Source organism: Humulus lupulus, chromosome 8, assembly GCF_963169125.1.
Source record: "Humulus lupulus chromosome 8, drHumLupu1.1, whole genome shotgun sequence".
Lineage (NCBI taxonomy): Eukaryota > Viridiplantae > Streptophyta > Magnoliopsida > Rosales > Cannabaceae > Humulus > Humulus lupulus.
In genome coordinates, this window is record NC_084800.1 from 36,706,200 (window position 1) to 36,725,987 (window position 19,788).

At 33.3% G+C, this 19,788-nt stretch overlaps 2 protein-coding genes across 2 annotated transcripts; both read right to left on the reverse strand.

The window, feature by feature from the left end:
* Positions 1-4,136: 4,136 nt before the first annotated feature.
* On the reverse strand, positions 4,137-4,796 carry LOC133793694 (protein GRIM REAPER). The gene has a single exon (XM_062230993.1). The coding sequence runs from the start codon at positions 4,673-4,675 to the stop codon at positions 4,205-4,207; it is 471 nt and encodes a 156-aa protein (XP_062086977.1). The 5' UTR covers positions 4,676-4,796; the 3' UTR covers positions 4,137-4,204.
* Positions 4,797-6,928: 2,132 nt separating this feature from the next.
* On the reverse strand, positions 6,929-11,727 carry LOC133796809 (proton pump-interactor 1). Its single transcript, XM_062234474.1, has 8 exons — positions 11,573-11,727; positions 10,486-10,895; positions 9,963-10,145; positions 9,674-9,853; positions 9,343-9,537; positions 8,264-8,362; positions 7,660-8,175; positions 6,929-7,570 (listed from the first exon to the last, which is right to left on the reverse strand). The coding sequence occupies exons 2-8, from the start codon at positions 10,858-10,860 to the stop codon at positions 7,256-7,258; spliced, it is 1,863 nt and encodes a 620-aa protein (XP_062090458.1). The 5' UTR covers positions 10,861-10,895; positions 11,573-11,727; the 3' UTR covers positions 6,929-7,255.
* Between the last annotated feature and the right edge of the window lie 8,061 nt (positions 11,728-19,788).

The window sequence follows — 19,788 nt, forward strand, 5'->3', positions numbered from 1 at the left end:
TGTTTATTAATTCTTCAGCTGCATGAAAATATATAAACAAATAATCCAGAAATGACTTTTACAAAAGTACTGAATATTTGCAATATAAAACTTCTATTTATAAACAAATTGGGACAATATAAAGCTAAATAAGGAAGCTCATAATCATCCAAAATTCACAAAAAGGGAAAGTGAATTTCCGAAAATTATAATAAAGGGAAACAACCAATTTATCTTTTAAGAAAAAGATATTTCTATAAAAATGCCGATTATAGGATTTACAATCTCCCCCTTTGGCAATTTTATAGACAAAGAATATCTATTTTTAAAAGATCCCTGCAAAACACAAGTAAGTGCTTAAAATCACAAGAGTCACAAAATGACTCCCCCTGCGAAAGATAACCAAAGCACAAGATAAAATAGTTAACAAAAACCAATAAGAAACAGCAGGTCAGTCAACATAATCAATGTACCAAAAAAATAGAGTTACTCTCTCTCCCCCTCATTGTCTAAGAAAATGCCAAAGAACAAAGGAAACTAAACCAAAAGAAAGACACAGCTAGTGTTCTTATACATTTAGCAAAAGCAAATAAAAAAATTGAAAGGAATTGTAACCATCAAGGAGCAAGAGAGGTGGATGCACTGATAAGGCCAACGAAGCAAGAATTTGGCGCTGAGTATCCTCCATGAGAGTGAACCGGTCAGAAAGACTTGTAATTCCTTCTTGCTTGCTGTGGTTTTAGGTCAACAGCCTGTAGGAGGCGAGACAGCAGGAATTGATGCTGGGACGGGAGGAGTGGCAGTGGGAACTGACTCAGGAACTGCCTCCTGCTAAGACTTCACGGACTTGGAAGATGAACCTTGACCTCGAGTCTTCATGGCTGCTAAGAGTGAAACAAGTGAAACACACAAAGAAAGAAATCCTAAACACTTTGGTTATACGTGAGAGATCAACAAGAAAACACTGATTATAAAACAACCAAAGTGAATCCGAATATATAGAGTATTCGGTGCACAAATGAGGCAAGTTCAAAAATGGGTAACCGGATTTTAAGTGATAAATGCCAAAATATCTCATTTTTAAAACAAAATTCTTTCACACCTCAAAATTGGAAACTTTTTTGAATATTTTAGAATATATTGAGATAAAACAAATAAATTGCATCAATTAATTTTTCAAACCTTTTTTTTTCTTTTTCTTTTTTAAGTACACTGTACAAAACAGATAAAACAAATAAATTGCATCAATTAATTTTGTTTCTTTTCTTATTTCTAGTTTAATTTTGCTTGTTTTAGGTGACAAAAATGAGTGAATTATTTTAGAAATATTGGTGAGGTTAGAGTGTAGTTGTTGTACTTTTCATTCTCAATATTGATATTGATTCTTCTTCTGCTTCATTTCCATATCTCATTAATTATTTTGTTTATCATATTCTAATTTCTTTTATAAAATTATTTAGCATCTTTTACATAAGTTCAGTCATGATTTTCTTATGTAACTTAGATTGTTAATTTATTTTAGTATATTTGTTATATTGTATGTCTTTTACTGCATTTTGCCAGTGGTATTTTGTCGCTCTTGAATATATAATATGATATGCTATGAAATTAGGATATAGATTCAATTTAATTTAGATTATTTAATTTGTGCTTTTAATATATATATCTTCCAGTTGCAATTAATGGTGTAGAATTGCAACTGTGTTTTGAATTATATCAATATTATAATAGGCTTTACAACACTGCATCTCTACCTTGCCATGCTCTTTATCTGATCGTTTTCTCTAATCTATCATTTTAATTTCACAAAATCTATCTCTTCAATTCTACTTTATTTTTATATTTTATTTACTAATCTAATCTTTAGTTGTGTTTGCCTCTCTGTGGATACGACATAGCCCGATTACTACTGCGACCGCTTAGGAGTTTATTGGGCGATATCAAGTTTGAATATCTTAAATATTCATCCATAGTGAAGTAGGTTCTAAGATTACAATTGTGTGTTATAGTGATAAAAGAAGGTTGAGAACTTGTGTGTTTTAGTAAAGTAAGTTCTGAGAAATTTGGTTGTGTGCTGCGGAGCTATAAGGAATAAACTTATTGTATGTTGTTTGAATTGTTTGTTTTGCTATTCACATGCAGATGGTTAGGTCACTATTATAGGGGAAATGCTGCCCGATTTTATCTAGGATTATAAACAATTAGTTTTATATAGACATCCAACTTTATCACGTGCTTATTTAGTGTGGTTTTTTTTTTCATAGACATAGGAGAATATATGGATAAACAGTGGATGTCAGCAAATAGGTTATTTGCGGAATATATGAACGGGGTCGATTTGTTCTTAAGGTTTTGTTCGGAAAATGTGAAAGACACAAATTTTACTTATTGTCCATGTCTTAAGTGTGGAAATGCCAAAAAGATGGATCTTAAAAAGATTAAAGAACACTTATATTTCAATGGGATCGATAAGAGTTACACAATTTGATTAAGTAGAATAATATATATGCATTTTTTAACAAGTTTCAATTTAATAATGAATTACTCATACTTTTAAATAATTAGTGTTCACACCAACCAGACAATGTGACATGTGGATACTACATAATGAGGATGTTGAAAGATTTGATTGAACATGCGAGTCTCGGACATTACTTGAGAGCGGTATTATTAATTAAAATTTACAAATTATTTTTGAAACCATATATATAAATGTAAACAAATAATTAATTAATATATTTTACTTTATATTTGTTTGTAGCTAACAAGTACGTCATATACAGAGGCACAAATTGATGAGTTGCGACAAGAATGGGCGACATATATGTTACCGATAGTCCAAAGTTACCGACCTCGTTATTAGGTTTTCTTATTTTTTACCTCTTTCTTCATACACAATGGAATATTTGTTAATTTTGAATATGTCTAACAAATATTGTGTTTCTTGTATATGTCTAACAAATATATGTCTAACCAATTTTTTTTTCTTGCTTATTTTCATTTTATTAATTATGTCAATTTCAATTTAAATTAATATTACATTGATCTCAATTTAATTAATTATTAAAATAATTTCAATTTAATTAATTATTAAAATACTATTAAATTATAAATTAATTTATTTTTTAAAATCTAGGAGACTTCCAATGTCTTCAATTTAATTAATTATTAAATCAAATTAAACTAATATTAATTATAAATTAATTAATTTTTTTTAAATCTGGGAGACTTTCAATGTCTCAGGTGACCTCCCACGTCTCTCAGTGGGAGAGGTTGAAAGTCAACGTTTGACTTTCAATGTTTCCCACTGGGAAATGTGAGAAGTCTCTCACATCTCCTACAATGACCCCACCAACAATGTGTTCTCATTTGAGAGACATTGTAGACTTTCAATGTCTCACAAATAAAGTCATAAAATCTCTATTTTGTTGTAGTGATTGTGATGTAAAATTGCGTTCAAATTACTTTAATCCATATACACAATTCCATTACATAATTAATTACCATACATCGTGTTGGCATATGTGAAGATTAGTAGAAATCATATCAAAAGTTGACAAATTATTTTTAAGGTCTAGTCTCAACTTCAACCTTTTAACAAAAAGAACCGGAGAGACAGGTGATTGTTCTTAGAAATGTTACATGGATTCTTGTATATCATGTTATGAATTTTGTAATTTATGATTAAGATGTTCTTTTACAAAATGTGCTAATTTAAATTGTGTTATCATAACCTTTTCTACTAAACTTGTATTCCCAATATTATTAGAAACGTGCGTAAGCATAGTAATTTGAACCCTTTAAACTTATAGTGTAGAATTACTAATTTGTAATGAAAACAATATCCAACAATGGGTAAATATAATAGTAAACATTCAAACCCTTATTTCATATCTTGAAGAAACATTTGGCAGAGGAAGATTAAACAATCGGAATACTTTCCAAAAGAAGATTATAACAAGTATTAATTTCGAAAAAATTGAGAAAATGAGCTATTTGGAATGGAATGTAGAATAATAATAATAATACATGAAAATGAGGCAATTCAAAGAACATGACTTCTCAGTCTTTGTTTAACCTTTTATAAGAGTGGCTGAAAAAAAGTATTGCAATTAATTATATTGAATTACACAATCTTATTTATTTAAATTTGGAAACGTACTATAATTTGCCACGTCAGCAATTATAATGTAAGACTACGATACGATAATCAAGAGTGAAGTTGTTATGCATAACCACAGTATCCATTATCGCATTTAACACCCTTTCTGCATTGCCGACCGCATTTGCCACAATGGTGAGGATTGGACAAAACGACAGTGCACTTCCCGTCGCAGCAGCTCTCCCCAAAATTGCACTTGTGGCCACACACCCCGCAGTTGTTGCGGTCTCCTAGAACATTACGACAATGCGTTTTGCAGCAAAACAACATGCTCTTCCCTTTGTTAGCCGAGGCCCCATCGCACACTTTGATGTGGGTGTGACCACAATTAGCGCCTTTCTTTATAATGTTGGCCAAGAAGAAACCACTTCGTGATCTCAACTTTGGAATTGGGTTGTCGAGTTCATAGTAGTGCTCTTCTTCTTCGTTTTCATTAGTATAATTAATGTCGTTTGAGGAGGATATTGTTGATGGTAGTAGTAGTAGAAGAAGAAGTAGTAGAGAGAGAGAGATTAACGAGTGAATCGAGGCCATTAACGTTAAAATTATTGGCTTATTATTGTTCACACAATGAGTACAAGGGAGCTGAGCATGAGAAGGTTATTTAAGCTGTTTTGTTTCTTATTAAAGTATGTACAATTTGCTTTAAATATTTGAATAAAAGTCAGAATACCAACTCTTTATATGGTTTATAATCTAGAAACTAGAATGTGACCATTTTGGTTATATTTTTATGTGGGGTGGGGTCTACAGTATATATCTTCACATATCTAACATGGAGATACAAGTGTGAGAAAACAATTGTGGCTCCAAATATAAAGTACCCGTGACTACATATAGTGGTTGAGACATGGGATGAAAGGAGTTGATAAAAATGGAAATATTTATATGTACATATATATACTTGACTTTAGTTTTAAAACATGCTTATTGACTTGTTCCAATGTTGTATATATCCATAAAAAACGAAGCTAAACATATATATATATATAGAGAGTATATTAGTAGTGGATATCAGATCTATTCACATTATACCAAAAATTAAAAATTATGAAGACATACCAAAATTACTACTAACAAATACCATTTTCTTACAACTTCTGCCAAAAAAATTGGTACCGCTTCTTGATAATTTTTGTATAAGGTATATTATTTAAAAAAAAATTATTTATCGTAGATGTCAGATGTGAATTGACACCTTAAGAGCATGAATCGTCCATATACCAAAATCAATAAATAAAACATATACTAGTGTATTTCAAAATAACCGATGATTTAAAAATTATAAATATATGTATACACACAATACTATTAGTAGACATTTTTGAAAAATTTACAATATCCTAGCCATTTACAAAAAAATAGATTGACCAAGAAAAATAATATACAAAAACTAGATACCTCTCACATTACCAAACCAAAAATCATTTTAGCTCTAAATCTATATATATAGTACTATATTATGATGAAAATAGTAGAACTTAAATTCCTCAAACTGCTGTACTTCCCGTCTAAACAAGTCAGTCAATAGACAAAGTCACCTTCAACCTCACCCGCAACAATCTCCTCACCATTTTCCCTAGTTTATTATTCTAGTAATATATATATTATTGTTAATTCCACCATTTACATTGTTAAAATTCATTTAGATGCCAATCCTTCCAAATTTTTATCAGAAAGATTTACGATGGAATGGATCACTCTTACAGCTAATTATGATCCAAATAACTTTTTGTATCCTTCTCAAGAAGTGAAATAGAAAGCTTTTACTCTTAATAGTTTAAAAATTCTTTAGGTAATTTTTGTTACATATTTATATATTTAATTAAATATATATTCCAATTAATAGGCATATGATGATTTTTTTTTCTCTCCCTCTCTCAATTAATCTAGCTCAAATTTAGTTTTTTTAAAATTAAAATTAAAATATTTCCACAGATTAACTTTTTTTTATTAAATAATGTCGTTTTCAAATGTATTGTCATTTTACTTAATTTGTATCGTTTTTCTTACAAATGCCGTTTTTTCTTTTTCTTTCAAGGGATTATTTTTCATGTATTGTGGTTTTGCTCAATACACCCTTGACTTTAGTTACAAGTTAAAAACGAGCCTATTGATTTGTTGTTCCATTTGAAAAAGGTAAACAGACATAGACAGAAGACTAGTGGTGGGTATCAGATCTATTCACGTTGATGTTATTGAAATTAAAATGAATTAGCATGTATTTGTATTGACTTACAAATTATTCTAATCTATGAAAATATTATTATAAATCTGTAGTTTTACAAGCTGTCTGTAATATTAAATATACAGTCAGACTTATTTTTGGAGGAAATACAAAAAAAAATTGTGACAACTTATGCTCTAAATCTATAATACTATATTATGATGATAATAATAGAAGAACTTAGTTCCTCAAACTGCTGTAGTTTCTTCCTCGTCTAAACAAGTCAGACAATACACAAAGTCACCTTCAACCCAACCGGCAACAAACCCCTCCCTATTTTATTTTCATGATATATATGTTTTTTTATTGTTAATTTCACCATTTATATTGTTAAAATTCATTTAGATGCCAAACCTTCCAGATTTTTATCAGAAAGATTGACATTTGACAATGGATCACTCTTATACAGCTAATTATAATCGAAATAACTTTTTGCGAACTTCTGAAGAAATTGAATGAAATTCTTTAGTCTTACCACAGGCAATAGGCAAAGCCTGCTCATTTAAACATCTAATACAATTTTCATTAAAATCAAGAAAAAAAAAGGAAACCGTTGATCCTGTAAGAAAAAATATAAATTACATTCTCTGTTATAGTAAGTCATATAGAGTTTATGCTGGCAGATAAAATCCATTAAAAGTGATCCGAGTCAAAATTTGAAAAATGCATTAAACGAAAACAAAAGGGTAAGTTGTCTCTACTTCGGTAAAACATATTTGGACTGACTAAGCTACCACCCACATTATGAGTTTAGAGTCCATCCTATTGCAGGATGTAAAGAACGGTAATAACTGAAAACTAACTATGACCAGACTTAGTCTCGCAAACCTTTACCAAGCAGAAAGAATGGCTCACATTTCTTCTACTTGATTATATTTATACCATCTTCACATAAGATAGTAGTATCCAAGCAGTAGAAGCACCATAACTACCACCGCAGCAGCAGGACCTGCCCATAGCCAATAATTGGTTGATTTTTTCCTCTTCAGGATGGCTTTCGGGACAGACTCCGGTCCTCTCCCTCGAGCTCTCGATCTGACAGTTGTCTCCCTTTGCACCCTCTCCTTTGCTGGAGCTGGAGCTTCAACATTTTCATCTGCCTTTTCTGGTTCTGCATCTTCCGCAGCTGTTTCCACAATTTCTTCAGAAGTGCCCTCAGACGTAGTGGCTGCAGCCTTCTTCTTTAATTTCTTTTCACGTTCCTGTGGAAAGTCAAACAAATTGCATCAGATATCCTAACTTAAAGCTCAGGCTTTGTAACTCAGAGCAAGAAAAGTAAAGTACTAATTACCTTAATCTTCTTTTCAGCCTCCTTTTGAGCTCTTATAGCTGCTTTGGCTGCATTTTTCTCTGCCAATTTTTTCTTCCGTTCCATGGCCAACTTAGCTTTTGCAATTTCCTCCTCTCTTTTCATCTCCTTCAATTTTGCAGCATCAACTTCCTTTTCCTTTTTAGGAGTTTCAATTGGCAGCTTTTCAACCACTGTGATCTCCTTCTCCACCACATCAGTATGGTCCACTGCGGGTTTCGAATTCGTTAGTTTATTTTTTTCCTCTTTCTGAACCTTCTGAGTGGGCGCAGCATCTACTTGAGGAGGTTTCACGTCTTCCTTTGCTCGTTTGGAATTAGCTTTTGTCTCCACTTCAGAGGGTGCAGATTCTTCCACCACCACCAATGGTTTTTCATCAGGGTTTCTCATTCTTCCATCCCTACTTAATTGCCGACTATCAAGAGATGGCAATAATCTTTTCTCATAATCATCCCTAAATGATTTGTTACTGTTCCAGAGGGACATAAATTTCTCGCCCTGACAAAGTTTAGAGGTCAGGATTGTTAATGCACATAAGTATAAGTACACATTTTTTAATTAAAAATTACAGAATAACAAAAGAAACCTCTGAATGACAATGCTCCTCAAGACCCTTGACATCTTTCTTAGCTGCAAGATCTCTAGCTCTATTCAAGATTGAACGGCTTTGGTAGAAGTGTGTATTCTGAAAAGGAGGATTACTTAATTAGTACCAGAAAAAACCTACACATTAATAATTTAAATAAACACAATCTTTTACTCAAATTTATTGAAAAAATCATACTTCATCTCAACATACAATACTAACAATCATCTTTCAATAATATGCAACCCTACTAATGAAGCTCTAAATAATTCCAAGTCTGTAGAATATTACACCTACAAGTATTGGGACCTACAAGATGCAAACAATTCCATTAGGCCAGACCATCTTTATATCAAATATCTAGAAATGTTGGTGAACTTTACTTTCAACTGGAACCACCACAACAAGCCATATAATAACATTTGCTGAAGAAGGCTTCAGTTTAATACCCATCTCAACATGAACAGGACTATTCTTCTGAACTCAATGTAATATGAAACCCAGCTAATGCACATGCAAAAGCAAGAGAAAGAAAGACAATTTGATGTGCCTTTCTTCCAGAATCCAGACACGAAAAAAATACACTGCAATTTAGATCATCCTACTGAGCTAAATTATTTAGTATTATATCGATTGACAACCTTCCAGCAAAAATAAAGGACTGCAATGTTAAAACTCCCAATGCAAGTTTACAACCATCAGAAATTCCATGCGACCATAATCATATGCTATCAACACTTCAAAGTTAAAACTCCCAATGCAAAAGTTTACAACCATCAGAAATTCCCTGCGACCATAATCACATGGTATCAACACTTCTAAGAAAAGGTTTGGAATTCAAGAATTATACATAAAATTTCTAGTGAGAGGGAGATCATTGAGCATTCAACAAAAAAAAAACATACAAGTAATATTAACTAGTTGACAATAGCAACCGATAAAAGTTTTTCTTTTACCTTTCATCTGTCATAAAAATATCTAACAAAGACCATATTCATTTCTAGGTCCACCAAAGAAATATCATGCATACACACTAGAACTTAGAAAAGTGCAGAAGTTACTACACAAATAAAACATACCCCATCATCACGCAGTTTTCTGAGATGCTGAACACTTTCACGTGCTTTATCTCTTTTCTCAGTAAAAGCTGTCAGTTCATCTTGCAACGAAGCAATGTCTTTGTCAAAAGCCTTTACTGCATCATCAAGCTGCTTGATTTTTGCCCTAACCACTTGTTGCTCCTTTCTCACCCCATCCAAATCACCACCTATAAGCTACAATTGCATAATTTAGAATATTATCACCTCATAAATTACATAAACAAAAGGTTTTGAATAAACTACAGAGGAGGAGAAGGGGAGGACGGAACAAGCTAAAAAAAAGAAAAAGATAAAATTCAAAATCCCTTACTTTAACCTGGTCTTGAAGGACTTCTTTCTGAACCATTGAATCCTGAATTTTGGCTCTCATAGCATCATTAGCAACAACTTTCTCCCTAGTGCTCTCAAGTTGCTTAATCTCTCGAAGGATTTGTTTTTCCTCAGTCAATGGAATGCTCTCATGTTGTATACGATATTGCAAGCTGTGGATCTGTTTTCACCAAGCCAATATCAGAAAGTAAGAATAAAACAAAGAAATTACAACAAGGCAAAAACAAAATGAAGAATTCACAGCTGTGAAAAGTTGGATTTGAACATACAACACTATTAAGCTCTTGCTCGGATGAACAAACACCACGATTCGCACTGTTTGCATTGCGAAGCTTGCCCAAAGCCTGATGCAGTGGCTCAATCTCTTTGATTTTCTCATCTACAATCGACCTAAACTGTCTGTTGTCATCTTTCAGAGCCCTAATCTGTGAAATCAACTCTGCTCGATCAGTCTGCAAGAAAAGAATAAATGCAGTCAGATAACCTTCTCTGAGATATCAATCAAAATACATAAAAAGAATAATAAATTAACAACTCTATCAAATTAAGAGTCTTTGAAGATGAAATTGAACAGCCTGTGGCATTCAACCTTTGCCTAGATCTTTTGTCCATTCAACTACTTTCATATTATTCTACAGCACAGTAATGACAACCAGACTATAATAATCTACATTATCAGAATTGACAATATTCAACAAGTGAAACATTCAAAATCCTTCACAAAGTTTAGGTGCTAACCTTCAGCTGTAGAAAACTGGTTCAAAAATTTTATTTTTAAAACCATAAACTTACCCTTTTTGCCTTTAATTGTTCCATGATCCTCAGTCGAGCCTGATTTTTTTTCTCAATTTCAATAGCAGCCTGGTCAATTTTGACTCTGATTTTGGGATCATCATACGACCTGTGCCTGATAAAGTAAAAAGAATGGATCTGCTTAGGCGCGGGCCATTCTTCAACAGCATCCTTTGGAAAGTTGGCATTTGAAACACCATTAGCATCTTCTTTAACAGGTTCCTCACCATGTGAGCCGAATTGTATGGATTCACCAGACTTAGGCCCTTGATCTAGTTTCCCATTCTCCTTCTCTTGGAGAACAGAATTGTCTCCTCTAGCTACAGCCTCCAATGGACCATCGACCATCTCAAATCCCACAACTTCAACACCCATAGCTCCCACCAAAGAACAAACCTCACAAGGCAATCCTGCCATAAAAGCCAAAATCAATTCATTGCAACAAAAGATGAACAAAACCAAAGTTAACCAACAATTAAATTTCTTCTAACACCAGCTAAATAAAACCATTAGAACCTAACCCATACAACTCAAGCAACGAACACGATACTAAAAAATCTATATCTCTGAATTCAATACAGATCTTCCAATCGAAACCCCAACAACCCAAAAAATGTGGAAAAATAAAACACAACAAATTCTATAGGTTACGTTTCAAATAACAAGCAAGATTCTTGGATCCTTAATTTCAAATAATAGAAAAAGCTCAAACCCAGATTCAACGAACATAAAAATTCGATCAGAATGGAAAATCACCCAAAATTCAAAATTAAGGAAATTGTGCTCGTTACATGCATCGAATCCACGAAATTCAACAACTAAGTAGCAAATTGATACATGCAAAATAATAAGAGAGAGTAATAAATCGAAACATTAGAACCTCCATCCAAAATCCAGATATCAAAGCAAAAAAAAATTAAATACAAAAAAGAAAAAAGAAATGAAACAAACCCAATCTGCGATGAATGATCTATATCGGTACGGATCAATGAACCAGACCAAATAAAAAAATAAATGAAGAAAAAAACCTCGAAAAACTAGCAAATAGAATGAGAATGGCGGATCGTAGAAAGAAAAGAAAAAATACCCTTTGGTTATGACGGAGAGTAACCTCAATTTCGAGCTGAGGGCAGAGACGAAAGCGGAAAACGAAAGTGGAGATATCGAAAGAGAGTCAGATCTCCTTCTTCAAAGTCTCCCTTGTCTGGTTCTCTTTCCCCACTGGTGTTTGTACATTTATATATATAAAAGAAAAAATTAGATATAGGACATTTATTTATTTATTTCTGAAAAGATAAGTATTAATTTTTTTTATACAGACAGATTTTGTTCGGTTAGTTGAATAGATTTGTATTTGTTTTTTTTTTCCTTTTCCTCTCTAAATTTCAAAACAATCACATAATTAGATCAAAAATAGCTAAAAGAACATCTTACATAGTTAAATGAAAATAAAAAATAATTATAATTCAAAAGATTAAAGGGGTCAAATAAAAGTTTTCTTTTGTGTTTTTTATTTTTTGGACAAAATTCTTGTTACAGATATTATGTAATGTTTAAATACTTTTGTAACCTTATTACATAAATTATACGGCAATCGAATAAAAATAATGGTAGCCTATAAATTGTTAGCAAATTATGAACTTGTAGAAATTAAACTTATATTTTTAAATAATCAATTAAATTTTAATACATAAAATACCATCTTATTAACAATAATCTCTTATATAAAAAAAATAATGTCAATTTTTATTTGATAGCCCACCCTCACCACACAAAACGATTAAAACCGATTAGAAAGGCAAGGCCGAAGCTTTACTAATAAGGGCTAGCCGATTACATTATAAATCTTAAATAATTTTATTTTTATAAATATAATAAAATAAAATTTTGATTAATGTAGATTGTATCATATTCAAAATCAAATTTTCTTATCAACTTTGTATCATAAGGAAGAAAAAAAAAAGTTATGAAAACTAGTGGATTAATAAAGTATAAGAGGGTGCATATATATTAGTGCTTAATGAGAACATAATGATAATTGGGTCACCTGTGTGAGTTAAAGTCAACTAAATAGAATGTAATGTATTACAATTACGAGGGTTTATGTAATAATAGATTAGATTGTGTCATATAATACTAATGTTTGGATTGATAGGAGTGGAATGAGTTAGGTTAAGATTATTGATCTAGTACTGGCTGAGCTTTATAGGATTACTAATCATATCTTCAAAATGAATATTGCTAAGGGACACGCACCCCTTAATATAACACATAATTATTACAACAATTTAGTATAAGTTCTACATCAACCAATATAAAAAGTATACGAGTGTTCATATGATATGTATTAAAATATTACACGTAGTCTTATAGTACCGATCATACTTATTTAAAAATATCTATCATATTACTATATGTTCAAAGTAAAAATAGAGTTGAGTAAATAAATTATTCCAAGTTTCAATTATATAGAGAAACAAAAAATATTGAACTCTTAATCTTAATTTTTAAATGATTGTCAAATCTAATTAAACGTTAAAGTTAATATTAGCAATTAATGCGGAAAAGGCCTTTGCCATATATAGAATATCTAGTTTTTGTGAATTTTTCTTTTTTTGGTTGGTGGGATATTTTTTATGAATATTAAGTATTGGCTATCTCCACTATGGTTCTTTACTCAAATAATAACGTTTGTGCACAATGAGAGGTGGCAACTGAAACGGTGTCGTATGTATTGGATATTTTCGTGTGAGGAAAGGCCAAAGGCCAGGGCCCAGGGCCAGCCGAGTAGGTGGAACTGGAAGGTTAATGCTGTTTTGGGAGAAGCCTCGGCAATTTACACGTGTTCCTTTGTTTCAGTAGAGGAGAAGAAGGAAACGCTTGGTCGATGATTACGAGAGAGAGAATGGGCACAGGTGGTGAGCTGTGGGTCCATCAATTAAGAAATTTTGGATAACTTCGTAATGTCATTGATGCCCTCATTTTTGTTGCAAGACTCCCTCAACATAGGCGGGGTAAAAATGGAAATTAGTATCTGCTAGAGCACATCATAATCATGATCATAATATATGTATAGAATTTTTTTTTTGGAAAGGAATATAGATTTAATTTTTGGTTTACATTCAATTTCGATTACATATTATCTTTTTTCAAAATAATATGATTTAATCTAATGTCTTGGCTCTTATATGTATATACCATTACCAAGAAAAGTAAAGGTCTTAACATGTTTCTGAAAAGAATTATTTGTCCTATCTATAAAACCAAAATAAAAATAAAAATAAAAAAACAAAACCATACAGAAATAGGAATCTTCAAAAAGGTGAGAAAAGAAAATAAATCGTTAAAGAAAAGGATAAAATGTCTTTCTATAATTCCATAATTGCCCGTGATTTTGCATTCAATGTCTTCGGAAACTAACTCATTCGGTTGTTCTATCAAATTCGTTTAACTACTAAAGTGATAAGGCAACTAATTTTTCACTTTCTAGTAAATAATAAATTGAGCTGATTGTCTTACTAAATTTAATAGTAGCATAAGTTTATTCCTAAACTAACACTTGTACTTGTACGACAGGTGGTGGACTTCTTAGCTTTATAACCAATTTCAACACTTTGCATAAGTAATATATATTGTGTATTGCACTATGTATTTACATGTGCCATATGTTTGGTTGTATATTGTAATGACCCAACTACTCTAGATTTTTGGACCATTAATGAAACTATGCATACAAATCCTTACTAAAACTTACATTGCGAAAATACCATAATTTTATTAGGTAACTTGTAAAAATAAGAGTTACTTACAGAAATATCAAGAAGGATATGGGATCCCATTGTCTTAAAAACAAAACATAATTTAAAATAAAGGAGTTACATAGAAAGTGCGGAAAAATTACACATAAACCCATAAATAAAATACTACATCCTCGAAATCGAACTCTCGACTCCTTGAATCCATTCACCATCGATACACAATCTCCAAGCATCCACGAACCTTACCGCCACTAATAGCTATTTTCCTGCACATATAAACAAAAAAGAATGAGCCTAATGCCCAGCAAGGAAAATCTAACACATACTTCATATACATAAATTTCATAATAAACATAAAGACATAACATAACATTTATTACATACACATACTATAATGGCCATTATTACTTGGGGTCCCATAGACTAAATAAGTCATATGCCCATGAGATTAGTGGGGTCCTACTAGCTAAGTAGGTCATATGCCCATAATCTATTTGGGGTCTTGTTAGTCATATGGGTCATATGCCCAAGCCTACAACATACATATCATAACACATATCATAACATAAGAAACATAAGATAACATATAAGACATATAACATGTGCATTTCTATCCTATTTTCCTTACCAAAGTTACAGGGATAAGAGGACAGCGTTGGGACTTTTGGAACACTCCTAAAACCATATATAACAGGGTGAGTAGATTTGAAGAAAAAGAAATGAAAAGAATGGAAGGAATGGAATGACTAAACCTTTGAGAAACATACTTACCAAAAACCTTTTTGCTCAAGAACTTAGATTTCCTAACCAAAATGAAAATTAAGGTTAGAGGCTGAGTAGAAGACTATGAGAACTTGAAAGAAAAGTACAGAATTGAACTAGAGTTTTGGTGTAACGACCCAAATTCACTAATAAGGCTTAAGGGCCTTGATTAGTGTGCCAGGAGGGCATTATTGGAATAATTGTGATCTAATGAATAATTATGTGTTTAATATTGTTTATATGATTATAAAATGTGGTATATGAATATGTGATAAATGTGAGAACCACATTATTATGTGGACAGGTTCATTGAGCACGACTCAAGACGATTCTAGGGTCAGATAGCGGGAAAGTCATAATGGGATTTAAAGTTATGACTTTAGAGAAGTCAGGAATGTTATTAGAAAGCGGATAGTGAATTGGGTTACCGGGACATGAAAATAAATTTATGGAGATATATTCGAGGTTAGGATGTCTAGGCGGGAATAATGGGGGATTTTACCATTTTGGCCTCGGGGACGGTTCCGGTACCCCGAGCCTCGGGGTTAGCTTAACACGTGATTCAGACTTACGGAAGCCTTTAGAAGAAATATAAACCGACCTTAATTTAGCACTTAGGCTCTTTTTCTCTCTCTTGCTCACGTTCAAGGAAAACACTGAAGGAAAAATACAGTGAATCAAAGGGGAAACAAGCTGGGATTTCTGTGATTTGGGGGTGAGGAATTGAAGGTCTAGCTCATAGAATTATCAAGCTTTAGAACAGGGATTAAGGTGAGTATTTAACTCTGTTTTCTATGGTTGAATTATGAATTTTTGCTGGGTTTAGTTGGGTGCTGAAACAAATTTGGTTATGGTGTTTAAGGCTGAATTAAGGAGGAGATTTTGGAGACTTGGCTTGGCTACAGTTTGGTGAAGAGGTTCTACAACAGAGGTGAGTTTTAATTTCTGGTTTGAAGGTCTTAGATTGAGTTTGGTGGTTGGTTTATGTGTGTTTAAGCATTTGGGTTGCAGAAATTGAAGGGAAGTGATTTAGTAGGTTAGGCTATGTTTTCTTGGGAGATTATGCTATTTAGATCATGCTAAGAGGTTGGGAATTAGGTGGTTAAGAGTTGGGGAGTTTTGGGATGGTTTAAGGTAAGGTTCTAAGCTCTTGAATGGTGGAAAAATTGGGTTCGAAGGGGAGGGCCGCGGCTCTGTTCTAGAGCGCCGCGGCCCTAGCATGCAAAGAAGGCAGGGAGGTTCGGCCAAGGGGGCGCGCCGCGGCGCCCAAGGCAAGGGCCGCGGCGCGTGTGTGGTTCAAAGTGGGGTTAGTTTCTGTTTGAGGAAGGGCCGCGGCTAGGCTTTGGGGGCCGCAGCCCTTGGTTGCACACTTGGGATTTTGAGGGTTTTAGGCATGGAGAGTGGTCTTGGGTGCTCGGGTTTGGTTTCACCACCGTGCTTGGTGGAATTATGAGTCCTGGGAGTTAGTTTTGTAAATTGGAAACCTATATTTGGATATTTATGAAACCCTATACTTTGATTGTGGTTAGGTGATAAGAGCTTGGGCTCGGCAACGAATCGTGCTTGAGGGGCGTTGCTCATAATTCAATAACTGTTCATACTAAAGGTAAGAAAACTGCACCCGAGTGTATGGTTTTGAGTGGGACTAAGTGCTCCCGAGTATTGTATTGTGTCATCGTTGGTATTATGCCAAGGGACACGTATAAGCGGTCTAAGAGTACCGTTCGTGAGTTTAGCGCACGGGGCGCGAATTGGCCATTGAGTGCCGGGAATAATAGGATAACAGAGGGAGCTGCCTGTGAGCGCTAGCCCTGGTTATCATCTGTACACTATGTATTTGAGCTGAGATGCTTGGTTTATGAAATACTTGACTGTTGATACACTTGAGTTGATGAGATGCTATATGTGTAATTGATTTGTTACTAGTTGTTCATGCTCTGTTGTTTCTGTGTTTTCTTGCTGGGCCTTGGCTCACGGGTGCTACGTGGTGCAGGTAAAGGCAAGGGCAAGCTGGACCAGGCCTGAGGTGGAGAGCTCCGAGGTGTAATGTACATAGCCAGCCGTTCGATCACCACGGTCGAGGAGTGTGTCAGGACAGAGATTACCTAACAGTTCGCTTTTGCCTTAGTATGGCCAGTCGATGTATCTAAACGTTGTAACTTTTGTAAATGGCTTTTAAACTGTCAATTTTGGGATCCCATGTCTGTAAACAATGTTTAGTAATGAAAACCTACTTTTGAGACCAAACACTTTTAATCCTAGTTCCTCTACTATTTCAATACACGCTTTTACTTTAATGACTTGATTAGCAAGTCTAGCACTTTATAAACACACAGTGTAGCGGTCTTGGCTATCCAGGGCGTTACATTTGGGTTACCTTGAAGACTTGTAAGACCAATCTACACCTCAAACCGAAATACTATAAAACCTTACTTCCCAAAGTGTTTGATAAGCTTATGATGATCAAGCTTATGATTCCTCAACTCAAGTGTTTACACTCTCACACTCACTTAGCACTTGCAGCCTCTGAACTTAGAGCAAAAGATGAATAATGGCTGGGTACTAGGTCCTATTTATAGAGTTTAGGAATGAAAGGATCTAAATTTTACTTGAATAAAAATAATAGCTTTTTAGGTGAAAATAATTTGAATAATCGTTCAGCAGAGGCTGAAGACTCGTTCAAAAAGGTGCTGGACTTATCAAGAGGTTGAATGGCTGAAAGGAAAAAGAATTCAAAAACTTTTGAAATATACTGAAGGAGGCGATATATCGCCTCCTGTAGGCGATATATCGCCTGGGCCAGTATGCCCGAGGCTGTTGTGCATCGTCTCGTGTTTTCCGTATATACGTGCTGCGATATATCGCCCCCTATAGCTGCGATATATCGGCACACGCTGATTAATTAAACACGAAATTACACATTTTTAGCTAAGTTTGAATGGAGTAAACAGCCTTGACTAAGCCCTCAACGTATTCAAAGCTGCTGACTGACCTTATAGCATTCAAACTTTACCCCTTATAAAATTTAATCCTCAAAATACTTAATCCTTAATCACCCATTCATAACATGTGCTTAAAATCCTATTGGTCCTTATCTAAACCTTATGGTATAATAAATATTATTCTTAATATCAGTCATATAATCAAACCTTAGGTTAACATTAATATTCTTAAACTATAGGTTAAACTTAGAAAATCTATAAGTACTACTATGAGTGTCCAAATAATTCCCGGTCTGAACCAAAAATCCACAGTTACAAAGATAATGCTATAAATACTATAATACTACTATCTAACTAGCTAAGTAAAGTTCTTGGACTCTACATATATGTTGTCTCTTTTGTGGTGATATTTTTGGTATCCCTAGTTGTAAATTATTCAACACTACTCTTTCCCAAAGATCATGTTGTTAGCACTAGAAAGTAAAATAAAGAGAATTACTAAGGGGTAATATTGGTGCCCAACACCATAAGTAGCGGATGTATCGTTATTGATATAATTTAATATCGAGTCCTACACATTTGAATTTAATACATATTATAAGATATCGTTAATCAACCATAGGGTACCACCTCATATGATGTTGAACACCTTAAAGTACTAAATAGCAAAACTCTAAGATAAAATACTTGAAGTTTTACAATCACTTGAAGTATCTCTATTGGTAAGCAATATTTGAATTTTGGATTATTATTTGTAAAGTGGCTCTACATAATATGATGTGTGTTATATTGTGATATTTCTTATTTTAATATGCAATGATTTCAAAAATATATATTGTTTGTAAACAATGTTTTAAATGATTTACATGGGGGACAAAAAAACTCTATTCAATGAAGGTGCAAGTATATACATTTTCTATTTTGAGATTTTTACCACATATGGAAAATATTCTATTTAATTAAAATTATGAGATTTTTATTTACTTGACTTCTTATATAAAAAAATAAAAGTTTTTCAATAATATGAAGAATTGCCCTATTTGGTATGGATATCACTTCCAAAACAAACAAAATCACAAACCAAAACCCGATCAAACACTGCCTTTGTAACGACCCAAATTTACCAATAAGGATTAGGACCTTGATTAGGAGGTCGGGAGGGCCATAATTGATTATCTGTGCTATTATATAATTATATGCATGTTTATGTGGATCATATTATTATATGATGATGAATACATGCATATGGGTATATATTTTGCTATGGGGGCATTTTGATAATTTGGCCTGTTGAGGGCGTAATTGTATATATATTGGTAATTATTGTTGAGGCCACATTATAATGTGGATTTGTTTGAGCTTTTTGGACATGAGATGATCGTTGAGTATTAGTTAGCGGTTTGGTCATAATGGGGTTAAGTTTAGGGCTCGGGGTGAGTCCCGGGGTAATTTGGTGATTAGAATGTCGCCGAGAGTTAAGGGGTAACGGGACATGAATTAGTGATATTCGAGAATATTTTCGAATAATGGGAATTGGAGGGTGTTAACTATGATTAATGAGATAGGTGCGAAAGGACGACTTTGCCCTTGGAGGCTGTTAAGGACTTTAAGTAAGCTTGAGGGCATTTAGGTCATTTTACCTTTAAGGATATATATTGATACTTAGGCTGGAAAATAGTATAAGGTTGTAGGAGAAAACAGAGCACCTCTTGCTTCATCAACCGACTGCCATTTTCTCCCATTTTCTTCTTCAATTTTTGAAGCTTCTTTTGGGGAATTAAGTTGGGAATCAAGTGTTGAGGATCTAGGGTATTGTTCCATCATTGAAGAGGAGTTCATAC